The sequence below is a fragment of the Anomalospiza imberbis genome, chromosome 28 (genome assembly GCF_031753505.1).
Source record: "Anomalospiza imberbis isolate Cuckoo-Finch-1a 21T00152 chromosome 28, ASM3175350v1, whole genome shotgun sequence".
NCBI classification, from domain to species: Eukaryota; Metazoa; Chordata; class Aves; order Passeriformes; family Viduidae; genus Anomalospiza; species Anomalospiza imberbis.
The window spans coordinates 4,486,704-4,505,192 of record NC_089708.1 but is presented as its reverse complement, the minus strand read 5'-3'; the positions used below and the strand labels follow the sequence as shown (position 1 = coordinate 4,505,192).

General features: G+C 57.4%; 1 protein-coding gene across 1 annotated transcript; it reads left to right on the top strand.

Moving 5' to 3' along the window:
• The first annotated feature begins 120 nt into the window (after nucleotides 1-120).
• Nucleotides 121-15,895, top strand: STAMBP (STAM binding protein). Its single transcript, XM_068174374.1, is given in 11 exon segments — nucleotides 121-172; nucleotides 175-233; nucleotides 2,065-2,279; nucleotides 8,523-8,598; nucleotides 9,482-9,577; nucleotides 10,247-10,574; nucleotides 11,196-11,320; nucleotides 12,418-12,555; nucleotides 14,057-14,169; nucleotides 14,967-15,066; nucleotides 15,473-15,895. Coding segments are annotated over 11 exon segments (1,344 nt in total). The 5' UTR covers nucleotides 121-135; the 3' UTR covers nucleotides 15,530-15,895.
• Nucleotides 15,896-18,489: the final 2,594 nt, after the last annotated feature.

Genomic DNA, 18,489 nt, shown 5'->3' with positions numbered 1-18,489 from the left:
CGGAGCGCGGCCTTTTCACGGGCGCTGCCCCTTTAAGAGCAGCCGCTGTGACGTCACGGCGCACGACGTTCCCCTAAGGGAGCGGAAGCCGCTTCGCCACCGGGCGGAAGTGGGGGGGGTGCGCTGCATACCCGGATGTTGAGCCGGCTTCTGATTGGCTGCCGAGAGCGAGGCCGCAGCCGGTGGGGAAGAACCCGGAAGTGCTGAGGGGGAGCGGCGGCCGCCCGCGCCAGGTCAGGGCCGGGCCGGGGCCGGGGCGAGCCCTGCGGGTGGCGGGTCCCGGCCTCTGCTGCGGGGTCTCTCTGGGCTCCGGGGGCGGCTTGAGGCGCCAGGGCCGCGGCGCTGGGGCGTCCCGAGCTCCCCCAGGAGGGCTCCGGCTGGGGTGGGTCCGGCATCTTCCCTGGAAAAGGGGACCCGCCGCCCCGGCGTGTACCGGCGGGGGGATATTCACTTTAGGAGGGAGGATCCCACCGCCGAGGGGCTCTGGCTGTGGCAACTTCCGTTTTAAGTTCCTACCCTAAATCCTAAATTCATTTCCAACCGAAGTTAATTCCTGAGCGCCATGTGTGACGGGAAGGGGGATCCGCTGGGATCTGCTCAGGGCCGGGGGATGTTTCCCCTCAGGACAGGGGGATCCGTTATGGGGCTCCCCTTGCTCCGTTGTGGGGGGAGGATCTGGGGGGATCCTGTTGGGTCGGGATGGATCTGGGGGGATCCTGTTGGGTCGGGATGGATCTGGAGGGATCCTGTTGGGTCAGGGTGGATCTGGGGGGATCCTGTTGGGTCAGGATGGGTCTGGGGGGATCCTGTTGGGTCAGGATGGGTCTGGGGGGATCCTGTTGGGTCAGGGTGGATCTGGGGGGATCCTGTTGGGTCAGGATGGGTCTGGGGGGATCCTGTTGGATCTGGGGGGATCCTGTTGGGTCGGGATGGGTCTGGGGGGATCCTGGAGCCCCGTGATTCCCTGATTTCTGTGATTCCTTGATTCGGTGATTCAGTGATTCCCCGATTTCCCCAATTCCCTGATTCAGTGATTCCCTGATTTCTCCTATTCCCCAACTCCATGTTTCCCTGATTCCCCCAATTCCTGATTTCCCCAATTCCGTGATTCTCCGATTCCCCGATTCAGTGATTCCCTGATTCCTCAATTCCCCGATTCCCTGATTTCCCCTATTCCCCAACTCCATGGTTCCCTGATTCCCCAATTTCCCCTATTCCCCAATTCCCTGATTTTCTGATTCCCCGATTCAGTGATTCCCTGATTCCTCGATCCCCTAATTTCCCCTATTCCCCAACTCCGTGGTTCCCTGATTCCCTGATTCCCCACTTCCCGATTTCCCCAATTCCATGATTCTCTGATTCCGCGATTCAGTGATTCCCTGAATTCCCCAATTCCCTGATTCAGTGATTCCCTGAATTCCCCAATTTCCCGATTCAGTGATTCCCTGAATTCCCCGATTCCCCGATTCAGTGATTCCCTGAATTCCCCAATTCCCCGATTCAGTGATTCCCTGAATTCCCCGATTCCCCGATTCAGCGATTCAGCGATTCCCTGAATTCCCCAATTCCCCGATTCAGCGATTCCCTGAATTCCCCAATTCCCCGATTCAGTGATTCCCTGAATTCCCCAATTCCCCGATTCAGTGATTCCCTGAATTCCCCAATTCTCCGATTCAGTGATTCCCTGAATTCCCCGATTCAGTGATTCCCTGAATTCCCCGATTCAGTGATTCCCTGAATTCCCCGATTCAGCGATTCCCTGAATTCCCCAATTCCCTGATTCAGTGATTCCCTGAATTCCCCAGTTCCCCGATTCAGTGATTCCCTGAATTCCCCAATTCCCCGATTCAGCGATTCCCTGAATTCCCCGATTCCCTGACTCCCCCATTCCCCGATTTCCCCAATTTTTGTGATTCCCTGACTCCCCCATTTCCCAGTTTCCCTGATTCCCCAACTCCCCGCTTCCTCTCCCGGCCGGTTCTGATTCCCCCTCTCCATCTCTCGCAGCCCGTGCGCGCGGCCGTGGCCATGCCCGGCGCGGGCAGCGCCGGCCTGGCTCCGGAGCAGCCCGTGGCCGTGCCCGGCGCGGGCAGCGCCAGCCTGGCTCCCGAGGAGCGCGTGCGGCGGCTGGTGCGGGCGGGCAGCAGCGTGCAGGTCAGCGAGGACGTGCCCCCGCGGCGCTACTTCCGCTCGGGCGTGGAGATGCTGCGCATGGCCACCGTCTACTGCCAGGAGGGCAACCTGGAGCACGCCTTCATCCTCTACCACAAGTACATCACGTAAGGCCGGGGCTGGGCAGGGGCTGCGGGGGCTTGGGCAGGTGTGGGAGACCCACAGGTCTGGGTTCTGGCCACAGGCCTGATCCTCGGGGCTTTGGGGTGCTCTGCTCCTCAGGGCTTTGGGGTGCTCTGCTCCTGAGGAGTTTGGGGAGGTGGGGAAAACCCACAGGTCTGGGTTCCGGCCATAGGCCTGATCCTCGGGGCTTTGGGGTGCTCTGCTCCTCAGGAGTTTGGGGTGCTCTGCTCCTCAGGAGTTTTGGGTGCTCTGCTCCTCAGGAGTTTTGGGTGCTCTGCTCCTCAGGAGTTTGGGGTGCTCTGCTCCTCAGGGCTTTGGGGTGCTCTGCTCCTCAGGGCTTTGGGGTGCTCTGCTTGTCAGGGGCTTGGGAAGGTGTGGGAGACCCACAGGTCTGGGTTCTGGCCACAGGTCTGCTCCTCAGGAGTTTGGGGTGCTCTGCTCCTGAGGAGTTTTGGGTGCTCTGCTCCTGACGGGTTTGGGGTGCTCTGCTCCTCAGGAGTTTGGGGTGCTCTACTCCTCAGAGGTGGGGGAGACCCACAGGTCTGGGCTCTGGCCACAGGTCTGCTCCTCAGGAGTTTGGGGTGCTCTGCTCCTCAGGAGTTTGGGGTGCTCTGCTCCTCAGGGCTTAGGGGTGCTCTGCTCCTGAGGAGTTGGGGGTGCTCTGCTCCTGAGGGGTTGGGGGTGCTCTGCTCCTCAGGGATTTGGGGTGCTCTGCTCCTCAGGAGTTTGGGGTGCTCTGCTCCTCAGGACTTTGGGGTGCTCTGCTCCTCAGGGCTTTGGGGTGCTCTGCTCCTGAGGGGTTGGGGGTGCTCTGCTCCTCAGGGCTTTGGGGTGCTCTGCTCCTGAGGGGTTTGGGGTGCTCTGCTCCTCAGGGCTTTGGGGTGCTCTGCTCCTCAGGGCTTTGGGGTGCTCTGCTCCTGAGGGGTTTGGGGTGCTCTGCTCCTCAGGGATTTGGGGTGCCAAACTGGGGTGGGTTTTGGGACTGGCAGGAGATGTGGGAAGGGTGAGGCACAAAGGCACAGGTGCAGCTCAGACTGGCTGGAAGGATGGAGGCTGGGTTGTGATGTCTCTGCTAATCCACCTTCAGAGGAGGAGCCTTTTTTTCTTCTTTAACTCTGAGCTTTTTTTCCTTTTTTTTTTTCCCTGAGCCCTTTTTCCTTTTTTTTTCCCTGAGTCTTTTTTCCTTTTTTTTCCCTGAGCCCTTTTTCCTTTTTTTTTTTTTTCCTGAGCCTTTTTTCCTTTTTTTTCCTCTGAGCCTTTTTTTCCTCTGACCCTGTTTACCTCCAAGGTTACTACACCTTCCACAGCAGGGAGTTCCTCCTTTGGGACCAGGGACCACTTGAGGATTTATTCCTTTCTTTTTAATTTTATTTATTCTTACACCTCAGCAACATCGCCCAGCCCCCTCAAACACAGCTGTGGGTGTTTGAAAGGATAAAAACTCCGATGCCAAGGGTGCCGTGTCCTGTTCCTGTAGGGTTTTCCCCCTCAATCTGTCCCTCCTGCTTTACTCAGTGCCTCTCTGGGGCCTGTGCTGTGCCCACTCGCCCCAAAAAGAGGGTTGGCACCTCCGTGGGCATTTTCCCTGCCAGCCCCTGTGTGCAGGGCTGCTGCCCCTCAAACCCAACACATTTTTCTCTGATTAGCTTTGCTCCCTGCCTCGCACTTCCTGAGCTTTTATGGGCATGGTGGCGAGGCCTGGGAGGCTGCTCGGGAGCTGGGAAGTGTAAAACCTTTGGGAAGGGTTCCCAAAAAAGCTTTGGGAAGGGTTCCAGGCCCCTTAGGCAGCTGGGGCCGAAGGAGAAACGTTTTAACTAAACAAACGAGCTGCAGGCTGGGTCACTGTGGCAGCCAGAGGTGCTGGCTTGCGTCCCCAGCTGCTTTCAAATGATTCTCCTGGCATTTCCAGCCTCCCTGGAAACCTTTTCCAGCAGGGAGAACCTTGCCCTGCTGGGATTTCTGCACGGGGAGCTGGATGCCACTGTCATTTCTTCCAGCGAGGATGGGGAGCTGGAGCTCCAGCAGTGGGTTTGATATTTTCTAGAAGTTTCTAAACGTTTTCATCCAGAGAGCAGGAGGAGGCACTGGAGCCTCGTGGGTTTGCTCTGCTCCCCTTTTCCTGGGAATGGGGGAGCTGGGGGTGTTCAGCCTGGAGAAGAAAAGGCTCTGGGGGGACCTCAGGGTTTCTTTCTCCTGCCTAAAAGTTATAAAAAGGAGAGAGAGAGATTTTTACACAGGCAGAGAGTGTCAGGCCAAGGGGGGGATGGTTTTAACCTGACACAGGGCAGGGATGCATGGAATACTGGGAAGGAATTCTTCCCTGTCAGGGTGGGGAGGGGCTGGGATGGAATTCCCAGAGCAGCTGGGGCTGCTCCTGCATCCCTGGAAGTGCCCACGGCCAGGCTGGAGCAGCCTGGGGCAGTGAGAAGTGTCCCTGCCATGGCAGGGGAGGCACTGGATGGGCTTTGAGGTCCCATCCCATGATTCCACAGCTATCCCCAGGATTTTTGTCTTGTCACCTTGCAAGTCTTTCCTTGCCTGTGGTCCTGAGCAGCTTCTCCTGCCTTGATCCAAAAGGGTGTTTGAATCACCAGCAGGAGCACTGGGTTCGTGTGGTAAAGCCAAATAAGAAGGAAAAAAAGGAATAAGGCACAACTTTGAGCCAAGAAAGAAAGAAAAAAGTAGTAAGGCAAAACTTGGAGCCAAATAAGAAGGAAAAAAAAAAAGGAATAAGACACAACTTTGAGCCAAGTAAGAAGGAAAAAAGAAACAAAACACAACTTTGAGCCAGATAAGAAGGAAAAAAAGGAATAAGGCAAATCTTTGAGCCAATTAAGAAGGAAAAAAGTAATAAGACACAACTTTGAGCCAATTAAGAAGGAAAAAAAGGAATAAGGCACAACTTTGAGCCAGATAAGAAGGAAAAAAGTAATAAGACACAGCTTTGAGCCAAGTTAGAAGGAAAAAAGGAAAAAGACATAACATTTCTGTAATGTTGGGGCTCCTCAGTTTGCTTGGGTCAGCTCCAGGGACTCGTGGGGGTGTGACCGGCTTGGCCTGGGCTCCAGAGCTGGCCTTAAAAATAGTCCTGGCTCTGGCTGCTCCACAGCTGCTGCTCTGCTGGGCTCGAGAGGTTTGCAGCAGCCAAAACTGCTGCCTGTGGGAGGTTTTGGTGTGGCCAGGCCCCAGCAGGGCTGGCCACGGGATCCAGGAGCTGTTCCAGCCCTTCCTCTGCCGCGGGGTTTTCCTCCTCTCCTCCTCCTGCGCACGTCTTTCCCTGACTCGTGGAAACCCAGCTGTCCCTGCTGGCTTTTCCATCCTGCCCAGGCCAGCATCTGCTCTTAATCCTGCCTAATTAATCCCTTCCACTTGCATCCAGGAGCTGCTGGCAGCGCTGGGGGCCGGGCTGTGTCTCCTCGGCACGGTGACCTACTTCACAGCCCCAGCCGGGACAGGGGGACCTGGCTGGGATTTGGGGTTCTGGGGGGCAGCCGGGGCCTCGGCAGGGCTCCAGGCTGTGCCCTGGCCCTGCTGATCCTGCATCCTCTCCAGGGCATTCGGGGGCACAGAGTCCCCGGGGGCTCGGGGCAGCTGCACGCACACAGTGTTGGCAGAGCTCCGGTGAGCCCTGAGCTTTTCCTGCTTGCCTTGGCTTGGCTGCTTTGTTCTGCTCTCTGGGGCACTGTCTACTTCCTTTTTTCCTTTTCCCCTTTTTTGCCCTATTTCCTATTTTCTTTTTTTCCTTTCCCCCTTTTTTTCCTATTTTCTTTTTTTTTTCCTTTTCCCCTTTTTCCCCCTTTTTTCCCCCTTTTTTCCCCCTTTTTTCCCCCTTTTTTCCCCCTTTTTCCCCCTTTTTTCCCCCTTTTTCCCCCTTTTTCCCCCCTTTTTCCCCCTTTTTTCCCCCTTTTTTCCCCCTTTTTTCCCCCTTTTCCCCCCTTTTCCCCCCTTTTTCCCCCTTTTTCCCCCTTTTTCCCCCTTTTTCCCCCTTTTTCCCCCTTTTTCCCCCCTTTTTCCCCCCTTTCCCCCCCTTTTTCCCCCCTTTTTCCCCCCTTTTTTCCCCCTTTTTTCCCCCTTTTTTCCCCCCTTTTTCCCCCTTTTTTCCCCCTTTTTTCCCCCTTTTTTCCCCCTTTTTTCCCCCTTTTTTCCCCCTTTTTCCCCCCTTTTTTCCCCCTTTTTTCCCCCTTTTTTCCCCCTTTTTTCCCCCCTTTTCCCCCCTTTTTTCCCCCTTTTTTCCCCCTTTTTTCCCCCTTTTTTCCCCCTTTTTTCCCCCTTTTTTCCCCCTTTTTTCCCCCTTTTTTCCCCCTTTTTTCCCCCTTTTTCCCCCCTTTTTCCCCCCTTTTTCCCCCCTTTTTCCCCCCTTTTCCCCCCTTTTCCCCCCCTTTTTCCCCCCTTTTCCCCTCTTTTTCCCCCCTTTTTTCCCCCTTTTTTCCCCCTTATTTCCCCCCTTTTCCCCCCTTTTCCCCCCTTTTCCCCCCCTTTTTCCCCCTTTCCCTCCTTTCCCCCCCTTTTTCCCTTTTTTTCCCCTTTTCCCATTTTTTTGCCCTTTTTTCTTTTTTTCCCCCTTTTTTCTCTTTTTGTCCCCTTTCTCCCATTTCCCTTTTTTATTTTCCTGCCTAAGCTCAGCCTAAGACTCTGTCACCGCTGGGGACCTGGTGACAGATTAACTCCAGGTGTCTCAAGCCTGGGGAGCCTCAGAGAGCTGAGCCAGAGTGAACTGCCCCTTGTTTGGGGCATTTCTCCTTGTTTTTGTGCTTGTAGAGGGATCCCATTGTGGCCTTAAAGGAGGCTTCTAAAAAAATTAAGACTTTTTACCTGGGCAGTGACAGGACACGGGGTGGGGGGAAGAGCAGAGCTTTGGATTGGATGTTAGAATGGAATTCTTCCCTGGGAGAAGAACAGGGAGCCCCTGGGAGGACGGGGAGCTCCGAGTCAGCTCGGGTGGAATCCCGGGATGCTCCCATCCCATAATACTTTGTCTATTCGAGCCGGGTCTCATAAGCTCTCAGAGGCAAACATCACACCCTTGACAGCTCGGCTACCTGAGGTGGCATAAAGAAGCAGGATGGCTCCTGGGACAGTGTTGGAAACAAAAAGTTTTAATAAAAGGCAAAATAAAGAAGCTCTTGACAGAGAAAAACCGAGCCGGGGCAAGAGGTTCTTGCTCCTGCTAGAACACCCCACGAAAGCGATTTTCTTCTTTTGTTCTCTTCTTTTCTAGTGGATTGCTTAGGTGGGACTTTTTGGCTCCTGTCCAGTTGGGTGTCCTTAAGTTTGGGGCGAAGTCCCCAAGGTCCTGTGCGGTGTCTTTTAACCAAACTGAGAAGAGAAACTTCTGGGCTTTTGTCCTTTTTAAGGAGACAAAGGGGAACTTGTTTACTCAACAGGGGGCACATTCCTGCACTGCCAGGTGTGGGTGCCCTTGGTGCTTCAGAGCAGCTGATCCACGGTTCTCTTCCACAGAAATGTGTTTGTCCCCGAGGGACAGAGGCCAGGTGCAAGGAGAACCTGCGTGGGCTCTCCCGTGGGACTGGGGGAGATCTCCTGAGCGCTCTGCAGAGCTCTGTGGGCTGGAGGCTTCCTGCAGACAGACAGAGGGAGCACAGGGGGTCCCCCATGTTATAAACTGGGACAAGCCAATCTGGATTAATAATTAATAACTAAATTTATTTGCGATCGCGTAGCAATTTAGAGTTCGAATTCGCCCACAGAGCAGAGTCCGCGCCTCCGTTGGGTTTGCCCCCATTGTGTTTCTGCAAGGGGTTTTTATACTTTTTATTCTGCCTTTGGCTGTAAGTCATTGTGGCAAGCTGTGTATTCATGCAGTCTTCTCTCACAGAGAAGGCATTTTGGCCGCTGATGTCTTCTGAACAGCAGATCATCAGCTGGTGATGAGTCCAGATCTCCTCCTCCTTGTCTTCCCTCCTGATGTTGACTCTGGGTCCCGGTGGAGTGTGATTCGCTTGGGTGTGACCCAATAGCCAGCTTTTTTCGCCCTTGTTTTCTGCTGGCTAGGGCTTGTTAAATGCTAATGAGGTGCCCGGCAACTTAATCTGCGAATTTCCTTTCGCCTTGTTTTTTTCCAGTAACTCTAAAACACTTTGTGGCTACAGTGTATAACATCTATAACTGCAACTTATTTCGTGCAACCCCAGCTGCACGAATTACACATATCTAACACCCAGAGCCCCATGGAGTGTGCTCAGTGCAGCTCGTGTCCCGTTTTCCAGGCTCTTCATCGAGAAGCTGCCGCAGCACCGCGATTACAAAAGCGCCGTCATCCCCGAGAAGAGGGAGACGGTCAAAGTAAGTGGGGACGGCAGCAGGTCTGGAGTGGGAACGTGCTCGGGGTCCTCGGCCTGGGGCTTCCCCGGCTCTGGGATGAGGGATCCACACAAATGTTGAGAAGCCTTGGCTTGGCCAGGCAGTTCTGAGCCCTTGGGCGTTCAGTTCTGGGCCCCTCGCTCCAAGGGGCTGGAACGTGTCCAGAGATGGGAAGGGTTTGGAGCCCCAGGAGCAGCTGAGGGAGCTGGGAAAGGGGCTCAGAGGGAGAAAAGGGGGATCAGGGGGCCCTTCTGGCTCTGCATGACTCCTGCTCAGGCTCTGCTCCCAGGGAACAGGGACAGGGTAAGGGGCAATGACCTCACGTTGCACCAGGGGAGGCTTAAGTTGGGTATTGGGAAAATTTCTTCCCCAAAAGCTTTGTCCAGTCCTGGCACTGGCTTCCACCATCCCTGGAAGTGTTCCAAAACACCTGGGGACATGGATTAAGGGTGGACAGCTGGGGGAATGGTTGGACTCAATGATCTTGGAGGTATTTCCCAACCTGAACAACTCCAGGATTCTCCGAGTTACAGTCTGGGGGGTTCTCGCCCCGTTGCACTTGCACTGGACTGGCTGTGGTGTCCACTTTACCTCCTGGGGTGTCCTTTCTTCCCTGTTCAACTCCCTGCTTTTCAAAGACCATGAGTGGTGGCTGGTGGTTTTCCTTTTCTCCAAGGCAATCCTTGGAGATTCCTGGCAGCCTCAAGAAGCTGCAGCTCCCCTGCTCAGCGCTGACCAGGAGAGGAGAGCACAGCACTGCCCGAGCTCTTGCTCAGTGATTCTGCTGGTGGTTTTTGGGCTCTTCAGCTGCTCAGGTTTCGTTTTCCTTGCCTTGGGGCTGCTGATGCTGTGTTTCCTCCCCCAGAAACTGAAGGAAGTAGCCTTTCCCCGAGCCGAAGAGCTCAAGGAGGAGCTGCTAAAGAGGTACGCCAAGGACTATGCTAAGTACAAGGAGCAGGAGGTGAGTGACAGGAGACTGCAGGCTGAGCTCCCCAGGAGCCCCCCAGCCTCGCAGGGTTCAGAAGCTCCAGGGCTCGCTGGGTGCTCGGGAATGTCCAGTCTGGGTGGCCCCAGCCTTTCGCGGGCTTGTCCCCTGCTGTCCCTGCGGGTGGCTCTGTCAGAGGTGGCCCCGGCTCTGCTCCCCGTGCGTACCCAGCCAGCCTGAGCTGGGGCTGTGTGCTTGCTTTGTTCTCTCTGCCCCACGAAAGGAAAGCACCACGGGATGAAGAATTAGAAGCAGAAGTTAAATTTAAAAAGGGGAAGGGTGTCGGGGTTGGAATTCCACCACAACCCCAGGATCTGTGTGGGCAAAGCAGTCACCTCTGCAGTCAGTTTTGCTCTGGACTTCAGAGACAGGATTGAGGGAAATCAACCTGGATTGTAATTCCATGGAAGAGGGAGGGTAAAGCAGTGGTTTTCCTTCCCTTGGTGCAGCTGGCTCTGGATCTGTGCCCTGCAAGCTGAAGTTTCCCTGCGGGAAATGCTGTTGGCTGGTGACCTTTAGGAATAACCTGGGAATGGCTGGGGGTCTGCCCTGGGCCGGTGTCCCCCTCTCTGCTGCTGTCCCTGGGCGTGTTCCTCCTTGCAGCAGGAGGAGGAAGAGTAAATTGCACACACTCTGGCTTTGCAGCAGCAGCTGGAGGAGGAGAAGACTCGGGTAGCCCTGATGAAGCAGCAGCAGGCAGAGCAGGAGCAGTTCCACGCCTTCGAGGAGATGATCCGGCAGCAGGAGCTGGAGAAGGAGCGCCTGAGGATAGTGCAGGAGTTTGGGAAGCCAGAGCCAGAGGCTGTGGATGGTCCCCTCATCCCTGGCGTGGAAAAGCCCCCAACAGATTTAATCCCAAAGGTTCCAGTCTCTCCAGGCCACCCAGCAAGTCCATCAGCGGGGACTGTGCCCTCCAAACCTCCGGTTGTGGACAGATCTTTGAAGCCCAGTGCTTTGGGGAGCACAGAGAACAGTTAGTACCTCTTGGAGCAGCCCTTCTCCCTGCTGGGGCTGAGCCAAACACGGCCAGTTTCTCTGGGAAGCTCTTGGAATTTCCTGATCATGGGGGTTTGCTCTCCCAGGTCACTGGGTGCTGTCCTCTCTGCTTTTCCAGCCCAGTCTCTCTGCTCTTCCAGGGTCTGCAGCCTGTTTGCTTTCCCTTGATCCAGATCCTTGCTGGGGATTGGGGTTTAGCTCCTGGCTGGGCTGACTGAATCCTCCTCCTGACCAAATCCCACTAAATGTGGTTCCAAAATACTGATTCAGACATGTCCAGTGGCTGAGTGCTGCCCAGTGACACGTCCTGTTCAAATAACATTTCCCGAGGGTGTGTGGTTTCATTTTTAGTAACAAAGCACTCCTTGACCCCCTGCCAGAGGACCTTCCCCTCTCCATCTCCCTTTCCCCGTTCTCAGAGAGGTGGCACCTGTCCTTTACCAAGTGTCACAGTGACACATTTCCCTGAGCCCACTGCAAGGTGCCTTTACCTTCCCAGGTGGATTTTCTCCGTGTGCTCCCTTCAGATCCTGCCCTGAGGGACTTTTTTTTCCGCAGCACTCCTGGCTCTGCTCAGTGTGCTCCCTCCTCCCCACAGGTGCAGGTGTGGATGTCCTTCGGCAGGTTATTGTCCCCAGGGAGCTGTGCCACAAGTTCCTGCAGCTGGCTGACGCCAACACGGTGCGGGGCGTGGAGACCTGCGGGATTCTCTGCGGGAAGCTGGTAAGGAACCAACCCCCACGGAGACCCCAAAAGTGGCACAGGACTGTTTGTCACCGTGCCACGGCTTTGGAAGTGGCTCAAGGACCCTGATTTTTGTCCTGGATTCTTGAGTGTGGTGTCAGGCTTCCGTGTGAGCGTTATGGATGACGTGCCTCTCCCTTTTTCTCATTCTTGGGTTAGGGTTTCCCCACCCTGAGTCCCCACTGGTGACACTCCTGGTGACGTTCCTTGTCCTTTGGGTGTCCCAGCTGGTGGCCCTCACGCAGACAAGGCTGACAGGACACTGTTCCACCCCCAGACTTTGCGTGCCCAGGTTTTGTTGGCAGCTCCAGCCCATCTGCCCTGAGCCACTCCCAGAAGTTTGCTTTGAAATGAAGTTGTTTGATGTAGCAACTCCCTGCAGTCCAGCTGCTTCCAGACACTGGGGATGGTTTAGGGATGAGGCATCATCCCCTTTGGAGCGGAGAGCTGGCTTTGGGGGGTGTCCAGGGCTTCTCTGAGCTCCTGTGGGTGCTCTGCACAGCAGGGAGAACAAAACGGGAAGAAAATCCTGCAACTCCTTTGGAAAAAGTCCTGGAACTCCTTTGGAAAAAGTCCTGGCACTCCTTGGAGCTGCACCTGCAGATGGGTGGTGGATGCATCCCTATGTAGGAACGTGCCCCTTGTTGATAGAGTGACCAAATTATCCTTTAAAGGCAAAAAGCCCAGAAAATTTTCTTCTCAATTTGGTAAAAAGACACCTCCTAAGACCTTTGAGACTTCACTTTAAACTTGGGGCTGCCCAGTTGGACAGAGGCCAAGAGGTCCAGCCTAGGTAATTCACTAGGAAAAAAGAGAACAAAAGAAATAATCCCTTTTGTGGGGTGTTTTAGCAGGAGCAAAAACCTCTTGCCGTTAGCTCAGGTTTTCTCTGTAAGAACTCAGAAGCCATCCTGCCACTTTGATGCCATTCGAGGGAGCTGAGCTACCTCAGGTGTAGTAAGAGCTCATAGGGCCTAACTCCAAGAGAAAACTGTCACCCATGGGCTTGTCCCAAGGCTTGGGAAGGTGCCTCACGCCTGGGGGTTACAGCTTCCCGGGGTGGCCCTGCCTTGCAGATGAGGAACGAGTTCACCATCACGCACGTCATCGTCCCCAAGCAGCTGGGGGGCCCCGATTCCTGCACCACGGAGAGCGAGGAGGAGCTCTTCGTCATCCAGGACCAGCACGGCCTCGTCACCCTGGGCTGGATCCACGTGAGTCTCCTTCCCCTGGCACTTCCCTGGCCTCCAGCCCCAAGGGGAAGGGCTGCTGGGGGAGGTGGCAGGGAACGGGCAGCAGCCTCTGCTTGGGTTTCTCTCCCTGCTACAGCCTCGTTCACCGCTCTGAAACCCAGGCCTGGTTCATGTTTGGGTCCCTTCCTAGAGCATCAAGCCCTTGGAAAGGGAAGGAGGAAAGGTTTAGATGGGATACTGGGAGGAAACTCTTCCCTGTGAGGGTGGGGAGCCCTGGCACAGGTTCCCAGAGAAGCTGTGGCTGCCCCTGGATCCCTGGGAGTGTCCAAGGCCAGGTTGGAGCAGCCTGGGACAGTGGAAGTGTCACCCCATGGCAGAGGTGACCCTGGATGAGCTTTGAGGTCCCTCCCAGCCCAACCCATTCTGCAATTCTCTGGAAGTGGGATCTCAGACATGAAGCTCATGTTTCCTCCTGCTAAAAGCCAGCTCTGGTGGCTCTGTGGGGTCAGCCCAAGCTCCTCTCCTAGAGGGACACATCTCCCAGGCCGTGTCCCTCAGCTGTGCCAGCTGCAGGCTCCTCCCCGGCTGCCCGCTGTCCCCACGGAGCCTTTGGCCCTGGGATCCCTGCCAAGCAAAGCTGAGTGATCTCTGGAAAGCAGCAGCTGCCTGAGGGCTTGGCAGGGAATTGCTGCTGCTCCAGAGGGGTGGCTGCTGCAGGGCCACCTCTGCAGTGACAGCCCTGCCACGTTCGGGGACCCTCCAGAATTCCTTCGGCCCTCCTGCTGGTCTTGGCAAGAAAACCCCAGCGAGGGCTGTCAGCAGGAGCAGGGGCTGGGGCTGTCAGGGGCTGTACAGCCCTCCGTGGTGTCCCTTGGACACACCGTCCTCCCGTGGTGTCCTCCACGGAGGTGCTGAGCCCCGGGAGCTGCACTCGAAGGTGTGAAGTGCCCTGCAAGGCACAGGTGGCCTGCAAGGACCTTGCTGTGGTGGCTTCGACGTGTGATTGGTTTGTTTTATTTTTTTTCCATGGGATGTGGCAGGAATGTGGAGCTCCTTTTGTAGGTAACTCCAAGTGGAAAAGAGGAGCACGCGTTTTAGGGCAATCCAAAAAGCAAAGGAGAGAGAGAAAAAAGCCCAGGAGAGCTGGAAGGGACACAAGAGCAGGGAGGACAAGGATAGGACAAGGGGGAATGGCTTCTCACTGCCAGAGGCAGGGCTGCATGGGGTGCTGGGAAGGAATTCTCTCACGTGAGGGTGGGGAGAGACTGGGATGGAATTCCCAGAGCAGCTGGGGCTGGCAGCTGGATCCCTGGCAGTGCCCAAGGCCAGGATGGACAGGGCTTGGAGCGGCCTGGGACAGTGGGAGGTGTCCCTGCCATGGCAGGGGTGGCACCAGACGGGCTTTGAGGTCCCTCCAACCCAAAGCATTCCAGGATTCCGTGAATCGCACCCCAGCTGTGTCTGCTGTGCCACAGGATTGCCCCGGGGGGGTTCTCCCAGCTGTCCCCTGTCCCTGTTGCAGACCCACCCCACGCAGACAGCCTTCCTGTCCAGCGTGGACCTGCACACCCACTGCTCCTACCAGATGATGCTGCCCGAGTCCATCGCCATCGTGTGCTCTCCCAAGTACCAGGAGTGAGTGAGGGGTCCCGGGAGTGGGTGTGGGGTCCTGGGAGTGGGTGTGGGGTCCCGGGAGTGAATATGGGGTCCCAGGAGTGGGTGTGGGGTTCTGGGAATGAGTGTGAGGTCTCAGGAGTGGGTGTGGGGTTCTGGGAATGAGTGTGGGGTCCCAGGAGTGGGTGTGGGGTCCCGGGAGTGAGTGTGGGGTCCCGGGAGTGGGTGTGGGGTCCCGGGAGTGGGTGTGGGGTCCCAGGAGTGGGTGTGGGGTCCCAGGAGTGAATATGGGGTCCCGGGAGTGGGTGTGGGGTTCTGGGAATGAGTGTGGGGTCCCGGGAGTGAGTGTGGGGTCCTGGGAGTGGGTGTGGGGTCCTGGGAGTGGGTGTGGGGTTCTGGGAATGAATATGGGGTCCCAGGAGGGGGTGTGGGGTCCCAGGAGGGGGTGTGGGGTCCTGGGAGTGGGTGTGGGGTTCTGGGAGTGGGTGTGGGGTTCTGGGAATGAATATGGGGTCCCAGGAGTGGGTGTGGGGTCCCAGGAGTGCATATGGGGTCCCAGGAATGGGATGGGGTGGGATGGGATGTCACGGGATGTCACCCGTGGGACTGGACAGCTCCTGTGAGCTGTTCCCAGGGGCTGTGTCTGGGCAGGGCTTGCCCACCCCTGGCAGGAGGTTCAGGAGAGGAGTTTCCCAGGAACTGGGGTGTCCCTCAGGCTCCATCTCTGCTCCTGCTGGGGACGAGCAGCCCTGAGTGCCCCAGGGATGGGCTGGGCCTGCAGAGGCTGGAGCTCCAGAGCTGCTGTTCCCCTGCTCCAGGACAGGGTTCTTCAGGCTGACGGAGCATGGCCTGGAGGAGATCTCATCCTGCCGGCAGAAGGGGTTCCACCCACACCCCAAAGACCCCCCTCTGTTCACGGTGAGCTCCTGGGGGCTCTGGGGAGGGGGGTGGCTGTGCTGGACCCTGTGCTTGGGCTCTGTCCACGCTGAGCTGCTGGGCTCAGCCTGGCAGGGGCTGCCCCCCCGCTGCCAGAGAGGAGCTGCAGGAGCTTCCCAAGGTTCTCCAGGTGTTGGAAGTGTGCTGCATAGCTGCTGGCTGCAGGAGCAGGGCGAGGCAGCAGCCCAGGGCCGTTTTTGTGGGGGGGGGATTTGTGTCTGGGGCCTGCCGTGGTCGCTGTGGGGCACCGGGCAGGGCCAGCAGTTGGGGTGATGTGGGAGCTGGATGCAAGGGCTGTTCTGGGAAAGCACAGGTCGTGTCAGGAGGTGGAGGAGACTCACCTGGGCTGTGGGAACATCTGAGCAACCCTTCTTGTCCTGTCTTGCAGACCTGCAATCACGTGTCAGTGGTGGAGAGAGACGTGGTGCTGCTGGATCTCCGATAAGCCTCTCGCCTTGTCCCCTCACGGGAGCCCCCACCTTCCTCCAGGCCTAGGGAATCTGTTTCCTCCTCCTGTAGCAGATGATTTCTACCACGTCGTGATCCCTCCCTGCCTCCCCCGTGGTGGAGTCGGCTCCCTGCCCTCCGTGGGAGCCCCTGGAGCCTCAGCGCCTGCCGTGGGGCTGCAGGCGTGGGGAGAAGCTCAGAGACAAGCCAACACTACAGCAGTTGTTCAGCTCTAATCCATGGCCTCCCGGGGAGGCTCCCCGTGACTTGCTGCACCCCTGAGGTGTGGGAACCTCTCCAAGTGCTTTTGGGACTTGCCCACTTTAACCCATGCCCTGTTTTGTCCCTCGTTCCGGTCTCAGCACAGCTTCCAGGAGCAGATAAATCTTTCCTATGGTTTAAAGCCAAGCCTTGCTGGTCCTTCTGAGCCCCACCCAAGCTCAGTGCTGCCTGTTGGTTCTCGTGTGTCTGCCCGGGGAGGGAAGAGGGCCCAAGCTGCTTTGGGATCCGTCTGCCAGCGTTTCAGGGCTGCAGATCCCTGGATGTGGCCCTGCTTTGCGTCCCAGCGGTGTTTAGGGATGTCTGGGCACTTCATCCCTTTTCCTGATCTGGTGTTCCCATGGAGGAGCTCGGTCTGGCTGCCACCACCACTCCAAGATGGAATTCCAGCAGCTTTGACCACTTTCATCCCACTCCAGGATGGGATTCCAGCACTTTTGACCACTCCCAGTCCAAGATGGGAATTCCACAGCTTTGAGCACCCCAATCCCATTCTAGGATGGGATTCTGCAGCTTTGAGCACCCCAATCCCAGTCCAGGATGGGATTCCGCAGCTTTGAGCACCCCAATCCCAGTCCAAAATGGAATTCCAGCAGCTTTGAGCACCCCAATCCCACTCCAGGATGGGATTCCGCAGCTTTGCGCACCCCAATCCCATTCTAGGATGGAATTCCAGCAGCTTTGAGCACCCCAATCCCAGTCCAGGATGGGATTCCGCAGCTTTGCGCACCCCAATCCCAGTCCAGGATGGGATTCCGCACCTTTGAGCACCCCAATCCCAGTCCAGGATGGGATTCCGCAGCTTTGAGCACCCCAATCCCAGTCCAGGATGGGATTCCGCAGCTTTGAGCACTTCCCTGCTCCCAGCTCGCGGTGCCTGCTGGCCTGTGCACACCCCAGAGCAGCAGCAAGCCTGGCCCAGGAAGCCCGGCCTTGCCAAAGCTGAGCTCAGCGGTTGTGCAGGACCCTCCTGGAGGTGCTTTAGTCGGGTGCCAAGCCCAGATTTTCCTTCGTGGGGAGGGAAGCAGCAGCATTCCAAGGTGGGAGGCAGCTGTGCCAGGCGTGCTCCTCATCCCCGCAGGCTGGGATGGTCGGCACATGGGGAAGGGGAGGGGAAGGGGCTGGAGCCGCCTTCCCACCCGGCGTGCAAACATCCCCGGCACGCCCCGGGGCTCTGTCTGACACACATGGATGGCATTATCCGCGCTGGATTTTCCTCCCGTGCCGCTCTTTTCTCGGGTCTGGCTCAGTGGGGTCCGTTCCTTTGGGGTTGCCGTGCTTGCGTGACAAGCGCAGCTTTTCCCCTGTCACTTTTGGGAACAGGCTGGCCCCGGGGCTGGGAGGGGAGAGAGCGGCCTCGGGGCATCTCTGGGAGCTCGTTTTCAGCCCTAATTAATTGAAGCCGTGCTCTGGAAGGGGCTGCAGATTCCGTGGTGTTCATCCCACAGCTCCTCAGCCCGAGGGCTCCCCCGGAGCAGCGTGGGGGACACAGAGTGGAAAATCCCATCTTGCCAAGCAGCAATTCCTTCAGATCTGTGGGGATTTATCCCAGCTCCACACCCCTGCAGCTCCCAGGTGTCAGCTGGCTCCAGGACAGGAGCTGGTGGCACATCACCACTTCTGTGTTGTCCCAGTGACTGATAAACCTTCCCAGGGAATTCCACACGTTCCTTGGAGCAGGGAATTCCTCAGGTCAGGGCCCAGCTGTCACCTCCCTCCCTGCCCTGTTAGCTGAGCTCCCAGCCCTGCTCCCAGCCCTGCTCCCTGAGCTCCCAGCTTTTTCATCCCATTTTTTCACCCCAGGTCCCTGAATCCTTGCTTTGTGTGGCAGTGAATGTCGATATCCAGGCACTGCTGCCACGTCCCTGGCTCTCCAGCTGTGCCAGATGTCACGCTTTAAAACCACCCAGACTTGGGTTGGACTTGGGAGGAGCTGACCCCGAACACAAACCGCGCTCAGGAATGATTTCTTGGCGGTAACAACGCGGGTCGTGTGTTCTGGGGGGATCCCGCAGGCAGGGAGCGATGCTCATCTCCACCTCAGCAGAGGGAACGCATCCCGGCCCCTCTTTTGACGCCTTTGCCCATCCTCAGCAGCATCCCCAGAGGTTCGGGCCGTGAGCATTCCCCCCGAGGGCTGGGCCGGCACCGGGAGTTCGCAAAGGCAGCGGCCAAGCCGGGCTCGCCCCCTCCTCGTCCCTCGCCTGTGCCGGGGGATGCCTGGCGTTCCTGCGAGCATCCCGGGCCCGCCGGCGGCTGGATTGGCTGCGGGGGCCAAACCTTTCCTTTTTAGGCTGCGCCTGGCTCCCGCTCGGGGCTGCGCCGGCCCGCGGCGGGCAGGGATGCTCGGGCATCCCGCGGGGATGGGGCAGCCCCGAGCTCCGGAGCTGAGCCGGGCCCGGCGACGGGGATGGGGGCTGCGGCTGCTCAGGGCGGGCTGCGGGGTCTGTGGCCTTTGGGAATGTGCCCCTGGCTGGCTTGGGATGGGATCCTGCCGCCGGCTCCCTCCACGCGGGGCTCTCCATCACGCCCTCTTCCCTCCCCCACTCTCCTGGCTTTGGGGAGAAATTCATTTTTAAGGTTTTTGTTTTTTTTTTTTTTCCCCCCAACATGTCATACATGGCAGCCTCGCCCCTCGGTGACCTCATGTTTGGTGGGGACCCGGCCGGGCCGGGGTGT